Genomic DNA, 27467 nt, shown 5'->3' with positions numbered 1-27467 from the left:
AGAGACAATTACATTCTTCCCGTCACACCCTCTTTGTTCAGTCTCCCCTGTCATTTATCTCGTTCATTCTGCCGCGTTCTTCTTTTACCTGCAGGGAAATCTAAGCTCTCTGTCCTTCTCTCCCACAAGATTTCTGACATGTTAAAGCTTTCTGTCACACAGAGGAGGCACACCTCCTCCCATCTTCCTCTCCATCTCGCCGTCTCCCTGCCCCCCAGCAGGGTGGCAGCTAAAGAGAGAACAAGGACCTTATTTAGCTCTGCTCTCCCTGTGAAACACAATTAGAAACCCCTCCAGGGTCGGTGGGGTGAGATGCAGTTAGAGAGACAGAGAGAGTCAGAGAGACCTCCCTTGCTGCCTGTCAGCCTTCTGGCGTTTGAAGTCTCGAGGCCATCTCTGATCCCCAGAGAGCCGGTCATCAGACGCCCACTTTGTAGCATTTCAGCCCAATGAAGCCTGGAGGTAGTCTGCCAAGGCGGGCAGAGGGAGGGGCAGAGTAGTCTTCCTGCATGCTGGGACTGACAGAGAGGTCTTGACAGAGCATTTGAGAGGCCTAGTGTTTCTGCTGCCATCCAGAGCGCTCTGGGCCCCAGCAATCTGTGGCAGGTCAGACAGATTTTGATGCCGCGTTTCCCGGTTATTTCCTGCCGTGATTCACCTTAAAGCCGCAGCGGGACATTTCTCTGTCTCGCTCGCCCTCCCTCTGTGTCTGTCTGTCTGTCTCTCATAATCCCTTTATTCTGCTCTCTCTTTATTTCTCTGGCTTGCACGTCTGTTTCACTCATTCAGGAGTGGGTGTAATATAGACAAACCTTAACCTACTAATGAACAAAAGCAATCAAAATTAATATTGTGAAATATTATTACAATTCTATTTGAATGTATTTTAAAATGTAATTATCACCGGTGATTGCAAAGCTGAATTTCAGCCATTATTCCAGTCTATCAGTGTCACATGATCCTTCAGAAATCATTCTAATACTGATTTGGTGCTTAAGAAACATTTCTTATTATTACCAATTTTGAAAACAGTTTTCCTGGTTAATATTGTCTTTGATAAATAGCATTTATTTGAAATAGATTTTAGTTTGTAGCATTGTCTATACTCTCATTTTTGATCATTTTATCAAAATGTCCTTGTTGAATTTAAGTATTTCTTAAAAAATATATCTTACTGACCCCAAACCTTTCAATGGTACAGTAGGTTATTATTGTTAATAAAAATTATTATGAAGATCTGATGAAATGTGGGGGGTGGGGGTGTACTATCATATGTATAATATTACAATAAAACTAAATGCACAGATAATTATTATTTATGTATTATCATTATTTAGTTGTAGTATGTTCAGTCTGTGTTCAATGGTCAGGTATAATTATTCTTCAAAACCTGGCATTTGACTATCAAGGAATGATTGAATCAATCAATCAATAACATATAAATGACTTTACTTTTTGACACTTAAATTTGATAATTAACAATACGACAACAATTAACTGGCATGCAGCAAAGTGGTCACTGATACAAGTGTAGCAATCTCAAACAGCCTGGAGCATCATTTCCTGAAGTTTTTTTCTAGCCAATTTGAGCCGCCATTAGGCAGGGGTATTAATAGGGGATATTCATAAAGCCTGAACCAAAATGCCCACAAACCAGATCAGTGTGCTGTTTCGCTCTTTTTAGCTCTGAGCAGTTACACCTTTATGATACTGAGGAAGAATTAGATTTTTAACATGGTGCACATTATGGCATAATGTTCTCATAAAGAATGTTTCCATGTGTGTTATTACTTTCACGCTATAGCTAGCTAAATAATATCCATATGGCACGGGTTTATTTGAATGAATAGTTTCTGAATGTGTTTAACCACTATTATTTTCTTTGCATTCATGCATGCATTGGTGTTTCTGCTGATTTTTATGGCTCTTTTGTGTGACTACAGCACACAGAGTGACTGACTGCTCTGAAATGACTCTTGGCACGGTGACCCGTGCTCTCAGTCATGCCTGTAATTTGGACCAAAAGGGCCCTCTGCTTTTCTCTCCTTTCCTTCCCGCTGAAAACATGTCGAGTGAACAACAGATGAAAACTTATTAAGGGCGTAACCAGAGCATTTGAGACAGGAGGGATAAACCAATTTCCCCGTCCAGTTTGTTTTAAGAGAGTGAGAGAGCAGCTAGACCTGCACTGGGGCTTATCAGCCAACTGGCTCGACTCTGGCCCGTATCATTACGGGCTTCCAGATGGAGATAATGTTGAACATTGTAGTGCGCATACCATTTGCCTGCTCTAAACCGGCTTTTGACTGAGGGAGATAGTATAGATAAACTGATAATACTTCAGTTACACACTCGCCCTCTCTTTTTTTCACTGGGTAAGCTGAGTGCCTGTGTTTCATGGACCTGTGTGAAACCATACACGATGTGAGGTTCATATCGCAAAGCGTGGAAGCGGAAGATAATTTAGTCTGAATAGGCTGCTTTTAAAATTCCTAATGTCTCGCACTCCCATCTCCCCCTCACATTCGTGTTACCTAACATTCTCCATTCTTATCACACGTCCAATTGTCAGTATATTTTTAAAACATCACTGAACAAGTGTGTTGAAAGTTTACACATAATATCAGTGTGTGAATTAGTGTTGCACATCACATATTTGTGTGTGTTACTGCAGGCCGTGTACAGCTTCCCCCTACTGTTATGTGCTGTGTGAATGACAGATTAATATATGTATGGTAGGGAATCTGAGGAAGGAAGAGAGAGCGGCTGTCAGCGTGCTGTGTTTGGGGAGGAGGGAGATTAGAGGAGCTGTCATAGGCTGCGTTGAGCGGTCTCACACAGATAAGTCTCAGCAGCAAAAAGTGTTGTACCGCTGCCTGAAAACAGGAAGCGAGAGATGGAAGATTATCTGGAGTTTTGTGTGTGCGCCGCTCAAGGTTCACCTGTTTTGTTGACTTCCATTTCAAAGTGTTCACGTCTTTGGCTATTTAATAATGCATGCAAATACCTCTACAAGTAAATAAATTTGATTTTTGCCTCTTTAACCACTCCTCCATAAAATGCGCTGCACACATCTGAATATTTGGGTTGAACTGTTCTGGAACAGTGTTGTAAATACAACTTAACCACTGATTTCTAGTCGTGTCCTCTTTTGGAAGGCCAAACAAAGTATTTTCGCTTTCGCAATGAAACACACAGCGTCTTCACAACATGGCGGCGGCGGTGGCAGCAACAATAAAGTTACGCCTTCTTTCTTTGCATGAACATTTGGGCGGCATTATGCAAATCTTCCCACATTGTGACGTAGACATGTGGGGGCGTGTTTAAACAAGGCGTTTTAGGAGGGCGTGGACCAGTCTTAACTTTTATAAAGAATATCTCTTTGGTTTTGAGACTTTAGTCTTTGCAACTTTAGGGATCTTATCTATTCACGAACAGCTTGTAACACTCCAAAGAGAAAGGAAAACTTGAAATGGCATCATATGACCCCTTTAAAAACATGATAGAAATAAAAAGATTTGATTTATGGGAAATCAAAATACCAGTGCAGTCCAATGAATTTCGTTAGCCAATGAGATCAGCCACAATAAGACTGCAGGAATTTTAATTAGTAACCTGTACATGTCAGTAATAGTTTGTAGGAGATGCACTGAGTTGCTCTTGTGTTGTAAATGATGTTATTTCCTAAAGAACTCAGACCTGCTGCACACGATTACTTTGTGTGCAATTGTTACCCAGCAAAGGTGGATCCTGGCATCCTGAGACACTTGTTCAGCATTTGTTCTATCAGTTTCAGAGGCAGTGATTGAGTAATTACTCTCCGTGGTGGGAGAGTTTGTTTTGAGTGTTTTGTGAGTGACGACATATCGACACTATGGGGAGAAATCAATGTTTCGGGACTGGGGGTGAGACAGACACGGAGAGAGCATGTTCAATTCATGTCTCCACTCGTGTGAGCTTCTGTATCCCAGTGTTTTTGTGTTTCACCAGCAGGCCTTGTGGATGAATTAGTAATGCTAAAAGAAACCGTGCTATCTTTTAAATGCAGTTCATGCCACTCAGCCTGGTTAATATAGTTAGCTGCTCAATTTTTTATGGCTGTGCCAAGTGTAACCTTCGATTTAACAAGAGCTGTTAATCCTGGGGGCTCTAAATAGTCTTTTTGATGCGTTGGAACACAATGTTTGCCACGTAACTTCTGAAAAATGCATCGGAATGGGAGCAGGGGGAATCAACCATGGCCAACTGAACAAAGCAACACCATGGAAAAGTGAGGGAAAAAATTACAATGTTGTTTTGACACCACAGTTCCCACCGCTGGGCCCGTGAGGATACACAGTGGTGCTGCTGGGGAAGAACAAATAGTGGCTCTGTGTGTGCAAGAGAGAGAAAAGAGAATGTGCGTGTGTGTGTGTGTGTGTGTGTGTGTGCGCGTGCGCGCGCTGGAGAGTGATATGCAGCAGAAATGTGATTAAGTTGATCTATTAAAATGTAAAAGTTTAAAAGTGATTATTCAATTACTTTTGATTTCAATAGCAATGTTTCTTTAAAATTAAGTAATGTGATTTTTAGGTTATTTTTACTGAGTCAATAACAGAATGCAAGCAATGAAGTCTGATTCCCGAATGAATGACTCTTATGAGGTTTTTTTTTAGTGACTCTAGCTATAGTGACTTTTTTTTCTGGCTATTAAGAGTGATTTCTGTATACTAATATACTATGTATATTTAAAAATATTTATAGTGTATCACGTTCTCACTGTCAATTTCATACGGAATACATATGTGTGAATAACCGTTGTTGTTTTTATTTATTTATTTATTTATTTTACTTTTATTAGAAGGAAGAATAAAAGTATTTTGACTTAATTCAAAGTTTGATCAAGGGTAAAAAGTTAAATTTTTCTTTTTGTAACCAAGCAATCAGTGTAGTTCAATTCCCAAACAAATTACTTTTATGATTTGATTATTTTTGGCAAATCAAAAACTTTTCTTCAAAATCACTTGAGACCTCAAAGTGTGAATGTCACTCCTGTTTTTTTAATATCCTCAGGGCCCATGTTTTGAGGTGCCATTTGGTTGTAACTCACAGTAGAGATCGCTCTCAGTACCTGGAAAAGTAGAGCTTTATTCTGGCACAGATTATATTTGCTTTATCAGCCACCATCTGGCTCCTGATGGCTGTATGTGCTGTTAGAAGGGTTTGCAGTAGCAGTCAGACATCAAGGTTATAATTGTCGGTGCATGTGTTCATGCTTTCTTATTTATTTATTTAAATTTTTTTGACGCAGTGGCTTCTTGAAGCTTCAGGATGCATATATATTCTGGGAAATCCAGCATACTATCTTGTTTGTGTATCAGTCTGTGTTTACAGTGTTCTTCTAGAGATTATCCTTCTCTCACTCCAGTTAGATCAGTGTGTGTTGTGAGACTTTAGGAAGTCAGTGTGTGCAGATAATGTGTTCATAGGTAAATCCTCTTACAGTGTTTTTCATTCTTGTGTTGTTATACAGAGGTCAGGCTAAGCCAGGCTGACAGGAGTCACGCAAAAGTCACACATTATCCCATTTGCCCACTACTGCCAGACTTAAACGCTGAATTACATTGCTCCACATAAACATTTATTTATTTACACAGTATATATATATATATATATATATACTGTGTAAATAAATAAATATACTTATAAATGATTACTTATAAATAATATGTGTATTTATTTATTTGATTGATTGATTGATTATTAAATGTTTCCCAGAAAATTGTTTTTTTATGAATTTATCTGTCATGGAATTGCATCATAGTTTTGAAATTTCTATGTATTACTGCAAATTTCTAAACTATTTTGGAGTTTTTCTTCTTGTTGTAAAGAAAACTAACGAAAATTTCAGTTTTTTGTGGCAACACCAGTTAAAGTTTTGTCAGGGCATTTAATAATCTGAACTAATGGTTCGGCTGAACCAGCAGAAAAAAATCTGTACTGTTGAGCAGTGTTACCTACACAAAGCCAGCTTTCACACACAGATCAACCTGACATGAAACTCACCTACTCACATGTTTGTACATACATAATCATACCAATTATACACACTCATCGTGCACATATATTAACACTCTTCTCACATCATCATGCACGCACACACACACTTTCTCACCCATTCAAAGCTGTGCAAATCTATATAAAAACAAAGCAACACCCCTAGTCTCACTTTGCACCGTGTGCATGTTGTTCACACATGCATGTGTTGTGCAGTGGACTTTACTGTTAATGTGTGCTTCTCTCCTCTTGGGGCACAGGCCTCACAAAGTGCACATTTAGCTCGTCAAAGGCATATAAGTGTGCCGAGAACGAGAGGAATTCCTCCGCCGACTCAGTGCAGGCCCTCTCAAAGGCATCTCTATTTCAGCCAGACAGGCAACCCTTATAAAACAACACACACAGATATGCATTGCAACCACCTGGAAATCTACTCTACAAATCAGTTTGGCCATGCCACACAGGAGATTGAGAGTAAACATGCAAACACACTCTGAATGGGCTCCTTCAGAAGAGATTTAACATGATATAATGGCTGTAATGCTTTTAAACACAACTTTATAAAACAGTTCCGGCTCTAAATCTGATTGGATGAGCCACATTTAACACTATCGTTAATAGTGGTTGACCTTTTAGTTTTTTATGATTTATGGAGAGCAGATTGAACAGTGTGCTAGTTTGTGTGTGTAAACACTACCATTCACAATTTTCACTAGGTAAATATAAATATGCAATAAATATACATATATATATATATAATATACAGTATATTTAGAAGAAATTAACAAGTCTAATACTTACTACTTTTTGTAATTAATAACCTACTTATTCAGCAAATTGATCAAAAGAAAACGTAATTTTGTTTCAAAAGCACATACATCCTGTTCTTCTGAACTTTTTATTCATTAAAGAAGCCTAAAAAATGTGTCATGGTTTCCACAAAATTTTTATATATATATATATATATATATATATATATAAAATAAATATTAAGCAGCACAGCTGTTTTCAACTTTGGTGATAATAATAGGAAATGATACTCGAGCAGCAAATCAGCGTATTAGATTGATTTTCGAAGGATCATGTGACACTGAAGACTGGGGTAATGGTGCTGAAAATTCAGCTTTGACATCAAATAAATAAATAACATTTTAAAATATATTAAACTAGGATATATGTTTTAAATTGTAATAATATTTCACAGTATTACTGTTTTTACTGTATTTTGCTCAAATAAATGCAGCCTTGGTAAGCAAAAAAAATCTTACTGTCCTCAGACTTTTGAACTGGTGTGTCAAATGTTTTATTGTGATTATTATTTTTGGTGCATTTATCGATCATTTTGATCATCATTCGATGTATGATTCACTATTTTTCAGATGCATCTAGTCTATAGAAGCGCTGTTTTCACTATTGTCAAGTGGCCTCACTGCTGGACGTTTCCTTGCTCAGTGCACAGAATGAAATTCATTGTTGATTATTTTCTGTATCTTTTTGATAATTTTATTCATCAGCAGTTGCAGCCATTGATAAATATATTCATTTATTTATTTTTAATTGGTCTTTAGTCATATTTATGTTGCACTGTTGTCTTTTGACCATGGTGCAAACACTGTAATGTCTCTTATCTTCTGCCTTATTGCTTCAGACTTCAGTTACATTATATTTTGTATAACCTAAAGCAGAAAATCTAACGTTTAAGATGCTGAGATATCAAGTCTTAACTCGCTGGATGTAATCTCAAACTTTAGCTGTGTCTGTATAATGAGTAAATCCACCTTTCCTAATAGATGATGATATGTTGTGTCACATTGTCAGTCTCTGCTTTTTGTAGGCAACTCGGCACACTCGAGATAAGACCGAGATTAGCACTCTTCCTGATAACGACACATGTTAATCGGCGCACACATCTCGTATCTGTTGTGTGTTTGTGGGCTCTGATACACTCTTACTCTCTTATCAGTAATTGTTTTAATTGCCATGTGCGGTTAATGAGATGCTGTCACAGATAAGGGTTGCATAGATTGCGGGCGAGGACTGTGATTTGCCACTGCCGGCCCACTTTGAAGGGGAGATAATGAAAGGCCACAGTCACCACAAACATTGCGGTAGCTCTCGGGGGGAGGGGCCAGAGAAGAGCATGAAATATTTAAATCCACACAGCTTCAAAATAGATCCTCGTGCCATAGCCTTCACTTTCATCTTCATCGCCTTGTTGCATTACACACACGCACGCAAGCACTCATGTCAGCCAAAGGGTTAAGAGTGCTTTAGAGACAATTACATTCTTCCCGTCACACCCTCTTTGTTCAGTCTCCCCTGTCATTTATCTCGTTCATTCTGCCGCGTTCTTCTTTTACCTGCAGGGAAATCTAAGCTCTCTGTCCTTCTCTCCCACAAGATTTCTGACATGTTAAAGCTTTCTGTCACACAGAGGAGGCACACCTCCTCCCATCTTCCTCTCCATCTCGCCGTCTCCCTGCCCCCCAGCAGGGTGGCAGCTAAAGAGAGAACAAGGACCTTATTTAGCTCTGCTCTCCCTGTGAAACACAATTAGAAACCCCTCCAGGGTCGGTGGGGTGAGATGCAGTTAGAGAGACAGAGAGAGTCAGAGAGACCTCCCTTGCTGCCTGTCAGCCTTCTGGCGTTTGAAGTCTCGAGGCCATCTCTGATCCCCAGAGAGCCGGTCATCAGACGCCCACTTTGTAGCATTTCAGCCCAATGAAGCCTGGAGGTAGTCTGCCAAGGCGGGCAGAGGGAGGGGCAGAGTAGTCTTCCTGCATGCTGGGACTGACAGAGAGGTCTTGACAGAGTGTTCGAGAGGCCTAGCGTTTCTGCTGCCATCCAGAGTGCTCTGGGCCCCAGCGATATGTGGCAGGTCAGACAGATTTTGATGCAGCATTTCCCGGCTATTACTTGCCGTGATTCACCTTAAAGTCGCAGCAGGACATTTCTCTGTCTCGTTCGCCCTCCCTCTGTGTCTGTCTGACTGTCTCTCATAATCCCTTTATTCTGCTCTCTCTTTATTTCTCTGGCTTGCACGTCTGTTTCACTCATTCAGGAGTGGGTGTAATATAGACAAACCTTAACCTACTAATGAACAAAAGCAATCAAAAAAAAAAAGCAAAAATGAATATTCTGAAAAACTTAAAATAACTTTTCTATTTTTAAAATGTTCATATACATTTAATCATTTAGCAGTCTTTTATCAAAAGTGACTTACACATGAGGAGAACAATAGAAGCAATCAGACCAACAAGACAGCAACAGTATACAAGTGCTGTGACAAGTCTCAGTTAGTCTAGCACAGTACACATAGCACTTTTTTAATACATTAGAAAAAAACTAATAATAGAATAGAATAGGTAAGTGCTAGTATTAATTGATCAGGTGCTGACGAAAAAGGGGTGTAATATAGACAAACCTTAACCTACTAATGAACAAAAGCAATCAAAAAAAAAAAAGCAAAAATGAATATTCTGAAAAACTTAAAATAACTTTTCTATTTTTAAAATGTTCATATACATTTAATCATTTAGCAGTCTTTTATCAAAAGTGACTTACACATGAGGAGAACAATAGAAGCAATCAGACCAACAAGACAGCAACAGTATACAAGTGCTGTGACAAGTCTCAGTTAGTCTAGCACAGTACACAGCACTTTTTTAATACATTAGAAAAAAACTAATAATAGAATAGAATAGGTAAGTGCTAGTATTAATTGATCAGGTGCTGATGAAAAAGATGTCTTTAGACGTTTTTTGAAAATGGTTTGAGAACTGAGATTCCACTAGCTGGAAACAGTCCAGGAAAAGGTCCGTGAGAGAGATTTTGTGCCTCTTTGGGATGGCACCACGAGGCATCGTTCACTTGCAGAACACAAGCTTCTGGAGGGCGCATAACTCTGAACTAGTGAGTTTAGGTATATTGGTTAAGAGCCAGTGGTTGTCTTTTAGGCAAACATCAGTACCTTGAATTTAATGTGAGCGGCTATTGGCAGCCAGTGCAAACTGATGAAGAGCTTTCTTCAGCTCGTTGAAGACCACTCTCGCTGCTGCATTCTGGATCAGTTACAGAGGCTTAATAGTACATGCCAGAAGACCCGCCAAGAGAGTAATACTATATTCCAGTCTGGAGAAAACAAGAGGTTGGACAAGGAGTTATGTGGACTGCTCTGATAGGAAGGGTCTAATCTTCCTAATGTTGTATAAGGCAGATCTGCAGGACCGGGCCATTGTAGCAATATGCTCTGTGAAGCCTAACTGATCATCAATCACAATTGCAAGGTTCCTGGCTGTTCTGGAAGGAGTTATGGTTGACGAACCTAGCTGTATAGAGAAGTTGTGATGAAGTGCTGGGTTGGCTAAGACCACGAGCAGTTCTGTCTTAGCAAGATTGAGGTGAAGGTGATGGTCCTTCATCCAGCCATAAATGTCTGTCATACAGGCTGCAATGCAAACAGCTACCATCGGATCAGCTGGTTGGAATGAGAAGTAGAGTTGAGTGTCATCAGCATAGAAGTGATAGGAAAAGCCATGTTTCTGAATGACAGATTTATATGATGACATGTAGATGGAGAAGAGAAGTGGTCCAAGCTCATTTTTATATTTTAAAATGTAATTATTTCCTGTGATTGCAAAGCTGAATTTTCTCCAGTCTTCAGTGTCACATGATCCTTCAGAAATCATTCTAATATACTGATTTGGTGCTTAAGAAACATTTCTTATTATTATCAATTTTGAAAACAGCTGGTTAATATTGTTTAGAAACTAAACAGGATTCTTTGATAAAACAATACCACACCAATTAACTGGCGTGCAGCAAAGTGGTCGCTCATTGAAATGTAGCAATCTCTAACAGCCTGAAGCATCATTTCCTGAAAATGTTCCTAGCCAGATTGAGCCCCTATTAGGCAGAGGGATTAATATGGCATATTCATAAAGTCTGAACCAAAATGCCCCCAAACCAGATCGGTGTGCTGGTTTCATTCTTTTTAGCTCTGAGCAGTTACACCTTTATGATACTAAATTCGATTTTTAACATAGCGCACATTATGACATAATGTTCTCATAAATACGCTTATGTGTGTTTCCATGTGCGTTATTACTTTCAAGCTATAGCTAACTAAATAATTTCCATATGGCACAGGTTTATTTGAATGAATGAATCCTGACTGTTTAACCACTCTTATTTTCTTTGCATTCATGCATGAATTGGTGTTTCTGATCTGCTCTGAATTGACTCTTGGCACGGTGACCCGTGCTCTCAGTCATGCCTGTAATTTGGACCTCTGCTTTTCTCTCCTTTCCTTCCCGCTGAAAATATGTTGAGCGAACGACAGACGAAAACATATTAAGGGCGTAACCAGAGCATTTGAGACAGGAGGGATAAACCAATTTTCCTGTCCAGTTTGTTTTAAGAGAGCGAGAGAGCGGCTAGACCTGCACTGGGGCTTATCAGCCAACTGGCTCGACTCTGGCCCGTGTCATTACGGGCTTCCAGATGGAGATAATGTTGAACATTGTAGCCATACCATTTGCCTGCTCTAAACCGGCTTTTGACTGAGAGAGATAGTATCTAGATAAACTGATAATACTTAAGTTACGTACTCACCCTCTCTTTTTTCCACTGGGTAAGCTGAGTGCCTGTGTTTCCTGGACCTGTGTGAAACGATACACGATGTGAGGTTCATATCGCAAAGCGCGGAAGCCAAAGATAATTTAGTCTGAATAGGCTGCTTTTAAAATTCCTAAAGTCTCGGTGGATCTGATGGATGTCTCGCACTCCTGTCTGCCCCTCACATACGTGTTACCTAACCTTCTCCATTTTTATCACACATCCAATTGTCAGTATATTTTTAAAACATCACTGAAAGAGTGTGTTGAAAGTTTACACATAATATCAGTGTGTGTATTTGTGTTGCATGTCACATATTTGTGTGGGTCACTGCAGGCCGTGTATGTGTACATCTTTCCCCTACTGTTATGTGCTGTGTGATTAATATATGTATGGTAGGCTGTCAGCGTGCTGTGTTTGGGGAGGAGGGAGATTAGAGGAGCTGTCATAGGCTACGTTGAGTGGTCTCACACAGATAAGTCTCAGCAGCGAAAAAGTGTTGTACCGCTGCCTGAAAACAGGAAGCGAGAGATGGAAGATTATCTGGAGTTTTGTGTTTAGAGTTTTGTGTATGCGCCACTCGAGGTTCTCAAGGTTCAACCTGGTTTGTTGACTGTTCCATTTCAAAGTGTTCACATCTTTGACTATTTAATAATGCACGCTAATACATCTACAAGTAAATCAATTTTATTTTTGTCTCTTTTTCCACTTTTATTTATATAGTAGACAGAGAATGAGGGGGAAACGGGGGAAACAAGGTCAGGAAATATTGCAGGCTAGACTCAAAAGTTGTATCGCACACATACAGTCTGAGAAAGGATGTAACCAAATGTAATAATTTAGGATAGGATATTTAAAATTAGGTAGGATAGTTGAAATTCTGCCATTGTTTACTCTCCGTCATATCGTTCCAAACCTGTATGACTTTCTTTCTTCAGCAGAATCCAAAAAAGGGGTCCAATGTTCTTTTAAATTTGACCCGAATTAACATTTCTGAATGAACTGTCCCTTTAAGATACGACACTTTTAACCCTCATGTCCTGTTCCAGTCATTTTGACCCAGAGAGGATTTCCTTTTTCCAGAAAACACCAATTAATGTTATAGCATTGGACTAAAACATCATGACTTTGCTCACACAGGGTACAACAACATCCCAAAAAAACCTTTGTTATTTTTTGTTACAGGTGTTTTTGCACCTGTAGTGGTTCCAGTCAAAAATTAACCTGCCTCCAAAAAAATGCTTATACATTTCTTGTTATGCTATATTATTACCAAATATTGTACAAATTTTTTATCAGCTTGTTTTCTTTCAGTTAGCACATGTTTTGTATTTCTCTTTTTGAAACTGATTGGTCTGAGCATTTGCACTTGTTCCCAAAATTGGCCACAATTTTTTTGTTTATTCAAGAAGTAAGGTAAACAAAAGGTGTTGCAATTCCAGTACAACACACATACATACACATTCCCATTATTTCCCCTTGTGAACAGTGCTGTGCAAAGACCTGCGCTTAGCAGATTGCAGACAGGAGCTGCGGATGGAACCAGAGGAGCCTTATCGCTCTGAATTTCTGTTTGTAGAAAAGAGCAGAGGAAAGAAGATCGCTCCATCTTTGCATCTGTGTCCGCAGCTCTTTTGTCTTGTGAAAACTCTCTCCCCTCCTCTGCACTGGCATTGTTGATGTTGTGCTTTACACACCACTAATACCATCCCGTAGGCCTCCCAGATGAGCTGGTCAATGTTCCCTCCTGACTGGCAAAGTTTTAAGTGTCACTAGAAATGGACCTTTCTTTTGAGTGTCTCTCAAAGGCTCCAGCTGAAAAGACCACAGAGAGAATACAAGAGAGGAGATTACAGACAAGGGCCAGTCAGAGCTAGCCTATTTAACACATTATATCCAGTCCCCTCAGGTTACACTTATGCACAGCAATATTTTAAAAGAGAGTGAGGGAGAATGAGAGATTGCTTCCGTAATAGCCGTAGAGACCATAACAGAGCGCCGATCTCCTGTGATTGCAATCTAGCACAGAGTTCCTGTGAAATTAAACCATGCGTTTTGAGTGGGAAAGAAAGCAGAGAAGCGAATGGGAGGGAGGAATAAAGGAGAAAGGCAAAATGCGGCTCTGGTTACTTTGAAGCAGAGGATCAAGGCCAGAAAAAGGAATAAAATATGACAAAACGACAGCAGAAAGGGCTTATGGTCTATAGGTGGAATTTTACAGGCACAGACAGCAATTATTGGCATACATAGCATAACTCTGGATATTAATGTTTGATCTCCTATTCCACTTTTCTGGCAAGCTTCACCAAGTGCTTTTCCATACCCCACTGCCACTTCAAATTAGTTTCTTGGCAGTTCTACGACATGTTCTCTTGCTGCATTTCCTTCCATATCTTTCTTTTTCTCTCTCTTTCTCTGCCTGCTTTCTGTAGTCTGTCAGCGTTTCATTTGAATTAAAAATAATCTGCACTGAGAGATCCGGACGTTGATTGTGGAGCAGAGAGCGGTAATCACAGGCTTGAGGTTTCGCTCAAATCTGATGATAGACATTTAGGAGAGCGAGCTCTGATTTCGGGAATGAAGTCTGCTTTGGTGCACCTCATCCAAACCCTGACATGCTCCATATATGTAATCATAATGTAATCATATCTATGTAATCAAATATAGATGAAACCAGTTTTGCCACGGTTACTCTACAGTACGTCCAAATAAAAATATACTATGCGGTTTGGGGGAGGGGGGATTGGGGGGATGACAAGCATAATATATTATGTAGTAAATGTGAACCTCAAATAAAAAATGTTAAAAAGTAATATCACACATGGATCTGTTTTAAATTTGAATAGAATTTAGATTTTTTTTTTTTTACGATTCTGTCCTGTTATTTTGGTTGAACACTGTTGCAATTGCACTTAAAAGCTTCACCAAGTGCTTTTCCATACCCCACTGCCACTTCAAATTAGTACTCACTTCAACTCATTAGAACTCATTGCTCATATAAGTATCTATAACTGCACTTTGTATGGTTAATTAACAATGTTGTTTTCTTGAAACTCTCAAAGGGCGTTTGATAGTGACGCTACTGACCACCTGATCTGGGACCCAGAGCAGGGGGCCCCTAAGCAGTGCTGAACCTGTCCTCCACAGCCTACACTTAGGCTGCGTTTACACTTGGCATTAACATGCGACCTGTATCCGGACGTTGTCCACATACACATTGAAAAGACAAGTGAAAACGCGCTTCTGATCGGAATGTTATCCACACCCTCCTCTCCCTTGAGTGGCAACGACTTCTCTGTTTTGTGTTAAGAGCCTGTCTGCTCTCTCAGGGGTCCCTTACCAAGATGGTTTACTGGATTTCATTTCTTTTTTATGGTCATTTCATCTATATGAAGCTGAATAAACAAAGACAAAAAAAACACTTTTATGTAAACTCTAAATATATAACTGTACACAATTTGGTGTGAATATGTTTTGTTGCTAATTTAAGTAGCATAATAATATTATAGTAGTATAATACAATTTTACTAAAAAATAGAAGTATAATAATATTTTTAATACAAGTAGTAGAATTATAAAGTAGCATTATAAAATATTTTTTCTATATTTTATGTTGATAAAATTTAAAATGATCATTTTAATATTTTATTTTCATTGAATTGTATTTTTGAGACATTCTATTTTAATAAAAATAATTTAAAATAATATTTTTTTATATTTTTATTTCATTTTTTGTTTTATTGTGCAATTCTAAGATTCAAAGTTCAGTTGTAATATACTGTACGAAATAATAAAATACTTTACTCTATAGATTACATGTGTTGAACTTGCGGAAAAACTATTTTAATTCACACATAGAAAAATAAACTCACGTCTGTTGTTTGGTTGAGGCAGATGTTAGAGGTTGAGTGTGGTCTTATATTGATGGAGCGTGCAGCTCCTTTTTTCCTCCTGGCTCAAAGGAGAAGGGCTGAAAGATATAGAGAAGGAAAGATAAACATTCAGCGATAAGCTAACTCATTCTCTTACTGTTTTGGGGGCAGTCAAGGTCAGAGGTCACTGCAATGCGAGTGCCTTGTTAATCCATTGACCCGCAGTGCAGAGGGTTAATAACTGGTTTGCTAAGCCAAGGGACCCCAAATCAGTCAGATTAAGGAGATTTTCAAGGAATGTCCAGCTTTATTTTACGATTGGTGGATTGTTTGGGTTTGAGTGTCCATGAACTGAGGTTAGTGGAATTAGATCTTCAATCTTTTCCTCAAACCCTGGAGGAAGGAGGTTAATATTACACCATGGTTTGAAAACACAATTGAGGCCAGTCTTAAGCCTCGTACACACCGGGACGATTATCGCGCGCGCTTACCCAAGCGATTTTCGCAGGCGATGAGCCGAGTGAACGTGCAAATTCACTCCCTGACATTAGATGGCGCTTAATGAAAAACAGAAATACCCCGGTACACATCGAATCCTATTTGATCTGCAATTCCTCTCCATAACAACTCCCTCTTATCGAGATTTTTGTAGTCGCTGTCGCGTTAGTCATAAAGCCCTTTGTGTTCAGACACCAATGAGACCAGCAGCTCTACATTCATCTTGCCTCGATGCATCTTCTTGGTCTTCTTACTTCCTCTTCGTCGTTAGGTATCAGTGTGTGCTCGGCAAGACCGTTTTGTGCTTGAGTGCCACCAAGTCGTGTTTTACTGTAACTTCAGCAGCTCCAGGCACGTGAATAAAAGCACCAATCTCATTGGTCGGCCTGTTTTTAACGCGGTGCATCAAACCAAAAAACGATCCCAAGGCGGTTTTTAAAAATTACGCTTTTACGCCTTGCGTTTTGCGCGTCGGTGTGCACACTCACATTGGTGCCCTTTGTTTAGTCACGAGGCATTAAACGTCGGCGATAAATATTCGTCCCGGTGTGAACAAGCCTTTAGTGTAAAAATGCTGCAGATGTGGTTCAATTAAAAAAAAAATTAAAATTTAAATAAATTTTTTATTTCGAACTATTAAAAATACAAAAGGAAAAAAAAACACATAATAAATATACAAATAAATACCAATAAACAAACAACAAACAAATATATGTATTCTTTTACATATATTCAACCTGTTCGAAATTTAAAAAAAAGGGTAGGTAGAAGCCCTAGGCTTATTAAATCAATGGTTGATCAGTTTAGTCTTAAATTTGTTTTCCTGGTGTTAAATATTGCCATGTTAGTCCCAACAATACACAGCAGCTCTCGCCCGCTTGTCATTTTTTTAAAGATGCAGTCACATTTACTGTTGCTTGGCAAACTTTTTCCAGCCATTTCAAAAGCAATCCACGCAAAGGCTCCCCAATTTTTGCATCGGGTTCAGTTTTTCATGCGTTGACCAACAGTATACTTGGTTTGGAAGTGACTTCGGCGTGAGCGGTTTTCATACATCACTACACTATTGACACTAATTATTCAGCAGGGCAAACGGTGCTGTTCTGGGTCAGCCTGGGTGATTCTAACCCCAGTGAAGGAAGGCTGTGGCTGAGGGAACCAGAGAGGTGTGTGCTGCTCATGAAGAGAGTCTCTGTCGCCCTCCCCTTCACAGTAGCTAGCTGCACTACTGGGAAATTCATTAGCAGCTGACATCATCTCACTCTGGCCAGAGAGTGAAAGAATATCATTCTATTCCAGTTCCCTCCTCTTCTCTCTCTCTCTCTCTCTCTTCCTCCTGGTCGCTCCGTCTCCTGTTTGCACTCTTTCAGGACTCCTCTGCCAGTAGCGCTCATTGAGCATCGTACACGCACCGTCTGTCCGGTGAAGCTGAGCGGAGGAAGCACGTTCTGTGTGTGTGCGGCAGAAACAAGCAGGGGGTAGAAGCTGAATGAAGTCAGGTTAGAATCAGGAAGTGGGAGGACCCGGTCGCGCCGTGGGTGAATGCGAGAGTTTGTGTGGATACAGGCAGCACTCACGCGAGGGACGGGAGCCAGCGACAGGACCCGAGCTTCAGACCAGCGACGATTTCGAGGAAAGGAAGCGGCGGTTTTAGTGCGGCTTTACTCCACCCAATCTGCCTATAGGAGGAAAATACTGTATGCTTTGTTGGATTTTCTTGCTCTGCACGAGCGCACGGGAGACAGGCGCGCGGATGGTTTGTCACTGAGCGCGCCTCTGACACAAAAGAGCGCAGAAGTCCGCGTCCGCATAAAGCCCTTTGTGTTCAGACACCAATGAGACCAGCAGCTCTACATTCATCTTGCCTCGATGCATCTTCTTGGTCTACTTACTTCCTCTTCGTCGTTAGGTATCAGTGTGTGCTCGGCAAGACCGTTTTGTGCTTGAGTGCCACCAAGTCGTGTTTTACTGTAACTTCAGCAGCTCCAGGCACGTGAATAAAAGCACCAATCTCATTGGTCGGCCTGTTTTTAACGCGGTGCATCAAACCAAAAAACGATCCCAAGGCGGTTTTTAAAAATTACGCTTTTACGCCTTGCGTTTTGCGCGTCGGTGTGCACACTCACATTGGTGCCCTTTGTTTAGTCACGAGGCATTAAACGTCGGCGATAAATATTCGTCCCGGTGTGAACAAGCCTTTAGTGTAAAAATGCTGCAGATGTGGTTCAATTTAAAAAAAAATTTAAATTTAAATTAATTTTTTATTTCGAACTATTAAAAATACAAAAAGAAAAAAAAACACATAATAAATATACAAATAAATACCAATAAACAAACAACAAACAAATATATGTATTCTTTTACATATATTCAACCTGTTCGAAATTTAAAAAAAAGGGTAGGTAGAAGCCCTAGGCTTATTAAATCAATGGTTGATCAGTTTAGTCTTAAATTTGTTTTCCTGGTGTTAAATATTGCCATGTTAGTCCCAACAATACACAGCAGCTCTCGCCCGCTTGTCATTTTTTTAAAGATGCAGTCACATTTACTGTTGCTTGGCAAACTTTTTCCAGCCATTTCAAAAGCAATCCACGCAAAGGCTCCCCAATTTTTGCATCGGGTTCAGTTTTTCATGCGTTGACCAACAGTATACTTGGTTTGGAAGTGACTTCGGCGTGAGCGGTTTTCATACATCACTACACTATTGACACTAATTATTCAGCAGGGCAAACGGTGCTGTTCTGGGTCAGCCTGGGTGATTCTAACCCCAGTGAAGGAAGGCTGTGGCTGAGGGAACCAGAGAGGTGTGTGCTGCTCATGAAGAGAGTCTCTGTCGCCCTCCCCTTCACAGTAGCTAGCTGCACTACTGGGAAATTCATTAGCAGCTGACATCATCTCACTCTGGCCAGAGAGTGAAAGAATATCATTCTATTCCAGTTCCCTCCTCTTCTCTCTCTCTCTCTCTCTCTTCCTCCTGGTCGCTCCGTCTCCTGTTTGCACTCTTTCAGGACTCCTCTGCCAGTAGCGCTCATTGAGCATCGTACACGCACCGTCTGTCCGGTGAAGCTGAGCGGAGGAAGCACGTTCTGTGTGTGTGCGGCAGAAACAAGCAGGGGGTAGAAGCTGAATGAAGTCAGGTTAGAATCAGGAAGTGGGAGGACCCGGTCGCGCCGTGGGTGAATGCGAGAGTTTGTGTGGATACAGGCAGCACTCACGCGAGGGACGGGAGCCAGCGACAGGACCCGAGCTTCAGACCAGCGACGATTTCGAGGAAAGGAAGCGGCGGTTTTAGTGCGGCTTTACTCCACCCAATCTGCCTATAGGAGGAAAATACTGTATGCTTTGTTGGATTTTCTTGCTCTGCACGAGCGCACGGGAGACAGGCGCGCGGATGGTTTGTCACTGAGCGCGCCTCTGACACAAAAGAGCGCAGAAGTCCGCGTCCGTTAAGCGACGGTTGGCGAGGATTTCAAACGGCCGTTTCGCGCGAAGAGGACGAGCTGAAGGATTTCTCCACTTCTCTGCGCCCTTGGGTACCAGACACATGGCTGCTTTTGTTTGAGAGCCTCTCTCGCTTTGAGCTCTGGATGGTTTTCTTCTTCCTCTTCTTATTTTGCATGGCTGTCATTCTGTCAAAGGGAGCTAGAGGAATTCGCCGCTTGTTTGTGGATTACATTGTTTGACCAGCAGAATGTGAAACGGCGTATTTATCGAAACCTGAAAGTGATTTCTTGACTTATTTTCCTCTGTGCCAACCTCGCCACATCAAAAGGTACACCGCACCTTCATATCTCTCAAAATTGTATTTTTTAGTTCATATCTCGATGACTACAATGTCATTCGACGTTTTAGGGGAATTATTAAAAGCAGTTTCAGTGGATTAGTCGATGGCTGGAGGATTTGGAGCGCTGTTTTCTTGTCGTTGGTTGTGGATAATTGTAATTGAAATCTCTGCAGTGAATGTTGCCAGATGTTTTTCGGTTGTGGTTTGAAATGAATAAAGCAGTCGCGCAAACACGACGTTGTGTGGAAACGATGTCTCTTGACGTCATGTTAATGAATGCATATCACATTATTATTATCATTATTATTCATATTTTCAGCTGTGAAAATGGCCTTAACGTTTTATTTATAGGCTATAGCTAATTTGAGCTAAGAAATGTTTTGTATACCTTGTCATTGTCGTTTTTGCCTCGAGCAGGATATGGATATAACGTTAGTGTTGCCAAACCTGTCAGAATAATTGCTTTCCAATGAAGCTGTTTTTCTGAGAATATATTCTTAGTTAGGTATCCAAAGAAAGACCCATGCCAGTTTACATCCGCTCAAAAGCTCTTCTGTTTGTTTTTGTGTTTGTTAATCATTGTAAAATTGTTAAAAAGTGCACATAGCTCGTGTATTATTTTCCTCTTGAATGAGAGTCAGGTTAGACGCGAATGGATGGGCTGTAATGATTCTATCTTTGTTGCTGTTTAGTCAATTGAATTAGCCGATGCCCCTTTGACACCACATTGTCACTTAAATAGGCTTTCATTACCTAAATGCGTAAATTGCAACGCTGGATGTTGCACAATAACATATAGCAATGTTAATGCGTTCAACCAGGTCTCAAGTGCGGCGCGTCGTTTTGCGTATGGAGCCACAGTGCCATCCAGTGGCCGCTCTGGGAAGTGACTGAATTTTTGCGCTCATTAGTGCTGCGCTACCTTTGATGATGAAGTCCACCTGCTTAGTTCTGAAGCAGATGTACTGACTCTCTCTTTCTCTCTCTCTCTCTCTCTCAGGGCTCCGATGCCAGCTCAGAGAAACTATTCAGCACAGCTGCTGTTAAAGGTATGTGGTAGACTTTCTTCATTCCATTCTGCTTATGTGCTTATTGCTTGTGTAAATCACAGTTCTGTAGTTGTTGACAGATTTTACTGTTCATATAGAGGCGCATACTCTAAAAATCGTTATGGTTGTTGTTTTATGTCAAATTATATTTTAAAGGTGTTATTATAGTGTTATGATCGAAAAATGTATATTAGTATCGTCATGTGTGAGGATAATCCCAGTCTATATAATAAATACTGTTATGTATTGTAGGTATTATATATACAACTGTGAAGCATGCAATCTTCGATGCTTCACAAGTCATAAACTAGAATCCGTCACATTATTCTAGACAACCTTATTTACCAATATTGCATTCAGATTACGTTTAATGTGTTTTTCTTTCCGGGGTGGCATGGGAAATAATGCATTTCCTCAAGGCTGACTAGGATTCCATTGACAGGCACAGTGTGTTGTATCCCTGCTTTCTCACAGCGTATGGGCTGGGAGAAATCCATCTGAGCCACTCTGTTAAACAGATCCCAATGTGCTGCTGAGTGATGAATGAGAAAATCCATTTCAGGCACGCAGCATGTGTAAACGCCACACACTGGGTCCCATGTGCAGCGGCGTCTGGCTTCTGTTATGGAAATTGATTAGTTGTGAAATGCTAAATAAAGGTGGTGGATCTGCGGCACAGACGGTAGTGGAAGAAGCAATTCTACCCTGCTGGTTTGATACTCTGCGTGTGTGATATTGTTTGCCGTGTCTATTTTAAAAGCACGCTTTGTGTTTATACAGTGAGGAGCTGCGATGCGCCCACCGTCTGTTCTTTGTGTGCATGTAAACGTCCCACCAGGCGCATAGGAAGTTGGTTCGTGTGGAGTCTGCAGTGAGTCAAAGGATCCAGGGAGTCAGTTGAGTTGCTTTTAAAACATCAGTGTCTTTAGACAGCAGGAGCCCATCAGCACACCGCTAATTTGCTTTTAAAGTCTTTGGAATTTGAGCTCCCCCATTTTACAAACCCCGGACAGGCCAACATAATGGAGCCCAGCCTTGTGAATCCACATTCCTCTGTAATGGTGCGTTACCAGGATGGAGAGCATGATGGGTGGGATGGGGAGGGGGTGACGGAGGCTGGAAAGAAATCTGACCCCGGAGGAGGAGGTGAGAGAGAGCGACTGATTGATGCAACAAGCCCCTTGTTCCTCCTTTTCCCCCTTGCTTCACTCCCTCAGGACCCCAAACACATTTCCCACATTCTGCTCTTTGAAGGCCTTTAGAGGTTTGATTTGTGAGGTTCAGAGGGGCGCTGAATGGCGACCCTTTTTCTGAAAGGATTAAAACTCCCTTTGTGCGCCTTAAACTAACACATGCCCACCTCCTCTGCTTCTGAAAAGCTGGCGCTTGGGAAACAGTACACAAATATGCTTTCTCTTCCCACTGACTGCCAGGCCACTTCGTCTCCCTTCAGACTCTTATTTCCATTTAAATGTGTGTCTTTTCTCTCTCTTTTTCCTCTCTCCTTCACATTCCCCTTGTCCCCTTCTTGCCTTGCCATATGCAAATCTTTACATTGGCAGAAGGGATGGAGAAAAGAGGATCGTCCTTCAAAACACGGGTGCAAATGAGCTTAGGCGCTGTGGTATTTTTATTGGAGGGTTTTAGGAAGATGAAAGACAGTGAGTGTACACAGGACACTGCTCTCTGTTACAGAGGATTACCAGTCACTCAGACTCTTAACCCTTATGAACAAAAGAAGAAAGAGAACGTAGAACTGAAGAGCTGAGAGACAGGCAACAGAAAAGATGTCAATATTTGCCTGGAGCCTACAACGAGAGGCTCACTCCTGTGTTTTTCATGCTCAGGTGGTTGACGCTCACAAAATGCCACACATTCAACAGCGTGACGAGAGGGAAGAGTCACCTCTGAGAGGAAAATATAGATCAAACTCCAAACGAGCAGAGCAAAACAGATCTTAGATCATTTATTGGGCTGTAGGCTGTTTTGAGCACTGAAGAGGGAAGAGAAGAAGGGATAAACAGATGTCATTGTCAGGTTTGTCTCATAATTTGTGGCAAATTTTAAAGGTTAAAAAGACAAAGATCATTTTTTCCCTTCATTTCTGTCACTAATGGAGCCTTTGGCTTGCTTACTTGGGGACGCTTAATTTCTGGCAATATTGTCGACTTGATTACACAAGACACTATTGGAAGAGAGCTGAACTGGATAAAGACATCAATAAACTGACCTTAACTGAAAAATTTACTGTTTGTTATTGTCCTCTTGCATTATTGACAAACTATTTTCCTGTTCGACACTGTGAAGCTGCTTTGACACAATCTGTATTATATAAAGCACTATATAAATAAAGATGACGACTTGATTTAAATATTAAACAGTTTTTTGGGAGGAAAAAAGATCAAGAAATTAGTCATAGTCAATCTATATTCAAGACTCAAAAATGTGCTAACCTCTAGGTCACAGCTCTCTAAGATATCTTAAAGTTGATCTTGTTCTATGGATGGTAACATCTAAACTTGATTCTGTGCAAACAGGAAGTTTCCTGTGTGTGACAACCTGTTAGATTTACATAGATGGCCACTTAACGTGTTCTTTGCTGAATTAGACCCTCTCCTCGCCTCTTCTATTTTCTCCTCTCCTCTCCCTCCTGATGTTTTGTGTAGTTGTTGCTTGTTTTCTTTTTTCTCTCCTCGTTGCTCTGTCTCTCACTCCTATTAAGCAGAATCATTAAATGTTCAACATAATTACTGTCTCTCTCACATAGCCTGCAGGTGGCTGCCAACCAGCCTGCCTCAATTAGTGTATTCATCTCCTGCATCTTCTGCATCTAAGAAGCCTTTTGCTCGATTTCGGAGCAAGTAAAAATGAGAACAACAGGAACTGTGACCAGTTAACTACTGAGATATCTAACTGTTTCATCTGTGATTCTGAGACACTGTAGCACTATCTTTGTATTTGTTTGTTAATAAGATGTTTTGCAATTATGTTGTTCCCTCCATCCTGTTCAAGGTGGGACAAAACACACAGCATTTAGTTTTTTTTCTGTCATTATCTCAGGATCTTGAGAAAATGACAAAAAAAAACACTTGGCTTCTATGGGCTTCCAGTTTGTTTTTGTTATGAACTTGAGATAGCTATACTAATAAGTTATCTTGACAAAAATATCTTCAGTAATTTTCTTCGAGATGTGCTTGAAGGGGCTGTCCAATGCAAATTGGTTTTGATCTGCAAGAACAAAATTTAGAGGGAACATTTATTGTATTCATGAATTAAATGCTTTTACACTGGAAATGTCTGATATCTTGTTTGTTGCAGAGTATAAATTGAGTCTGACATTGTATTAGGGCATTATATGTCAAAAATATCATATAATCAATATCGATAATCGCCTTTAAAAATATTGCGATATCCGAAAATATCGTCTACCTAAGCCCCAACTCCACCACACCCTGCCCCCGCCGAGACAACATTGCCGACACGCACCATAAACACACACCATGTTCAGTTTGGTCTTAATTATTGCCACAAAGTTTGGTTTTACTTTTCTTAGTTTGTTTAAACTAACAGAAAACATTAGCTTTGCTGTTATTTTGGTGTTGCTAATAATTTCCACTCAGTTCTTATCAAATTTGTGTTTTGAAATGAATTTCGTTTTGTGAGGAGAACTGTTGAGGAAAAATAATAGAACCCAATTTTAAGAGAGATATATACCGTATATCGCAAATCGGCCAAAAAATACAGAGATATGAATTTTTGCCCATATCGCCCAGTCCTAGTAAGTCCATTGACTCTATTGAAATATTGATCAAAATTCCAGCTCATGTGTTTAACCAGTGCAAGATTAGATCTAAGGCTTAAGTTGTCAACCCCAGACTTTCTTGGAATAACCTTAAAACATTAGGAAAACATCAGTGTCTTCTAAGGTCCAGCTGCTTGAAGAGATTATTTGATTGCCTCTGGGTTCTCTGTCATAATCACAGTAGATTCTCTTTTGCAGATTGCAAAATTTCTTATCATGATCACAAGACGTGTATGACGTGTACAAGAATGTGTATGTTTCTTCTCCAGATACCAGATACCAGTTAGTGGGCTGTTTTGTGCCGAAGTCTCCGATTCGAAGTCAGATAGAAACAACCGTGTGCCATTAAGACTGAGAGAGGAGCTATTGCAGCTGTATGAAGTCAGGGAGGTAAAGCAGTTTTCCAGCATAGCTGCTAGATGTTTTTCTACAGATGAGCACTAGCCTGAAGTAGGGTCAAGCTGGTCAGGAACTGTGACCCATAAAAAGAGAGAGTGAGAGAGAAATGCCTTGTGGACACCCATGGTGATAGCCATGGATAGACACTTTGACTGACCTCCTTCTGGGTGGGATAACTGCTTTTCTGCCACCCCTGTGGTCCCTCAGGGAGAGAGCTCCTCACTCAAATAGTAAACACTGAAACGCGAAGTGTAGAGGCACAGCTGGTGAACAGACTGAGTGCAGAATGTGTGTTCATATCTAGGAAAAGCAGAGTATTCATTGCTCCCTAAAGAATTTATGCTTCCTAACTCACTCTCTCTCAAGCCCTCCCTCCATCTCACAGTATGTCTTCTGCTGAAACTCACTCATTCCTATCCAGGTAAAAAATAAACACCTTGGGCCCTGAAGTCTCTTGTTTCCATCACTTCTGCCGAATTCCCTATTGAAATGTTAGTCAGAAGTCTCTTAGCTCCCCATTTGAGCAATCCAGCGATCCATGACTGTCCTTTAAAGAATTTTTCAAACTTTAAATTAAGGCCTGTTCACAGCAAGGACGATAACTGTAACTATAAAATTTGAATAATTGTTCCAATAGGAATAGGGAAGTCCACACTACATTATACCTATCAACCCAAACTGATGAAACTTATTTACATTGTATTGGTATGTGTTATATACTGTGTACCACATTCCTCACCCTCTACTTGTTTAAAAGCTGCAGGTATTTCTTGCACAGATTTATCTTCTTATCAGCAAAATCATCAACTAATGCTGGCAGCATGTGTAAAAAGTAAAATTTCTGTAGCTGTTGCACATGAGCTTCTGCATAATTTTTGTCAAATGGAATGTCCATTTCTAGGTGCTCAGTTGATGTCCAGATGACCAGCTTGCAGCTCAGTAGACCCACACACATCATGGTCAACTGGACCTGAAGCAAGATGTCACACTTCAAAGTTCAATAATTTGATCAAATTTAATTGAATTTGGATTGCAAAAATGTGCTTACAGTTTAATTTATTTTACTAATGGTAATACTAATAATATAGTACAATCATCATCATCATCAATCCCACTTCATATTAGGTGTCTTTAACGACTATGTACATATGGGGAGAATTTTTATTTTTTTACCCTTTTTTATCTTTTTTACATTTGATGCCACTGAGGTGTGATTTGGGTAAGGCACCATGGTATGGGTAGGTTTAAGGGGTATGGTTAGCAGTGTAATTTTAGATGTTTTATCATTTTGATGATAATTTGAGTTTTTACAGAGTGCATTGTATCAAATGATACATTTAAATATTAGTACATTATCGTTAAACACAGGCTATTTGAGAGACCTCATCATGTATCAATCCAGCGATCCATGACTGTCCTTTAAAGAATTTTTCAAACTTTAAATTAAGGCCTGTTCACAGCAAGGACGATAACTGTAACTATAAAATTTGAATAATTGTTCCAATAGGAATAGGGAAGTCCACACTACATTATACCTATCAACCCTCTACATTGCGAGTAAATCACTCGCATATGCGACTAAATCGTCACTCTGGGCAACTAAATGTCTAATATTAACCAGTTACTAATAAATTCTCAGAATTTACTCCCAAGTGTGAGTTGGAGGCTAAGTATAAGTTTAGCTCAGATATATTTTCACTTGCCGAACACTCTCTGACTGAGCGCATCAGAGTTTCACTCTCCGCCAAGCGATCTGTGCTGTTTTTCAGTTCATCTGAATGGATGTGCAACGCACCTGTAATTAACGTACCGTAAACTAGTGTGAAGGCGCACGACTCGCCGTTGCTTTGTTTCACACACACGCAGCGAGAGAGGGAGAGATAGAATTGACGCGCTACCTATGCGCGCTACATGTAAACGATATCCTTTGTTGTATTTTCAAAATAATGGAGTTCCTTTGGAATTCTTCTGCTTTTAAGAACTACCGCTTTCTCCGGTAGTGGGCGGAACTAATGCGCAAACGGCAATCTCATTGGCTGGCGCTCACCTATTATCGTCCCTGTTTTGATTTCAGCAAATCAGTTCGAGCGAACGCACACAACCTGATTAATATTCATGAATCCAGTAGCTCATTAATCCTTGGTGCGTTTTATATTGTTCTTATTAGTAGAATTCGTATCATTATTATCTAATCAGTATTTTTGTTAGTTTTTCCCCAATTTTTAATTTTTTTTACAGAAACATTGAATGACCAAAAAAGCACCACCACCAGTCCAAAGTTCCGTTAAAAGGACTAATATGCATTCATACATGGTTATCACGTTTTAATTCTAATTAATAGTTAATTAATTAATTAATAATATTGATTATCATATTATAATGCTTGACTGACTGATGTTAAGAGTGTAATT

At 40.1% G+C, this 27467-nt stretch overlaps 1 protein-coding gene across 2 annotated transcripts in view; it reads left to right on the top strand.

Moving 5' to 3' along the window:
• Positions 1 to 22725, top strand: part of LOC107576650 (autism susceptibility gene 2 protein-like) — a 231051-nt gene extending 208326 nt beyond the window's left edge. Inside the window, exons 4-5 of one of the 2 annotated variants that reach the window (XM_016262796.1) lie at positions 20807 to 20855; positions 22703 to 22725. In XM_016262796.1, the coding sequence (XP_016118282.1) occupies positions 20807 to 20855; positions 22703 to 22710 (57 nt within the window). In that variant the 3' untranslated portion in view covers positions 22711 to 22725. Of the gene's footprint in view, positions 1 to 18991; positions 19795 to 20806; positions 20856 to 22702 lie in introns of those variants that run through there. The other variant, XR_001608091.1, reaches the window with a different exon arrangement.
• The last annotated feature ends 4742 nt before the right edge of the window (positions 22726 to 27467 follow it).

This window comes from Sinocyclocheilus grahami, unplaced genomic scaffold, assembly GCF_001515645.1.
Source record: "Sinocyclocheilus grahami isolate Dianchi unplaced genomic scaffold, SAMN03320097.WGS_v1.1 scaffold32.1, whole genome shotgun sequence".
Classification (NCBI taxonomy): Eukaryota; Metazoa; Chordata; class Actinopteri; order Cypriniformes; family Cyprinidae; genus Sinocyclocheilus; species Sinocyclocheilus grahami.
The sequence above is the reverse complement of the archived record's forward strand: the minus strand, read 5'-3'. Positions and strand labels throughout refer to the sequence as shown.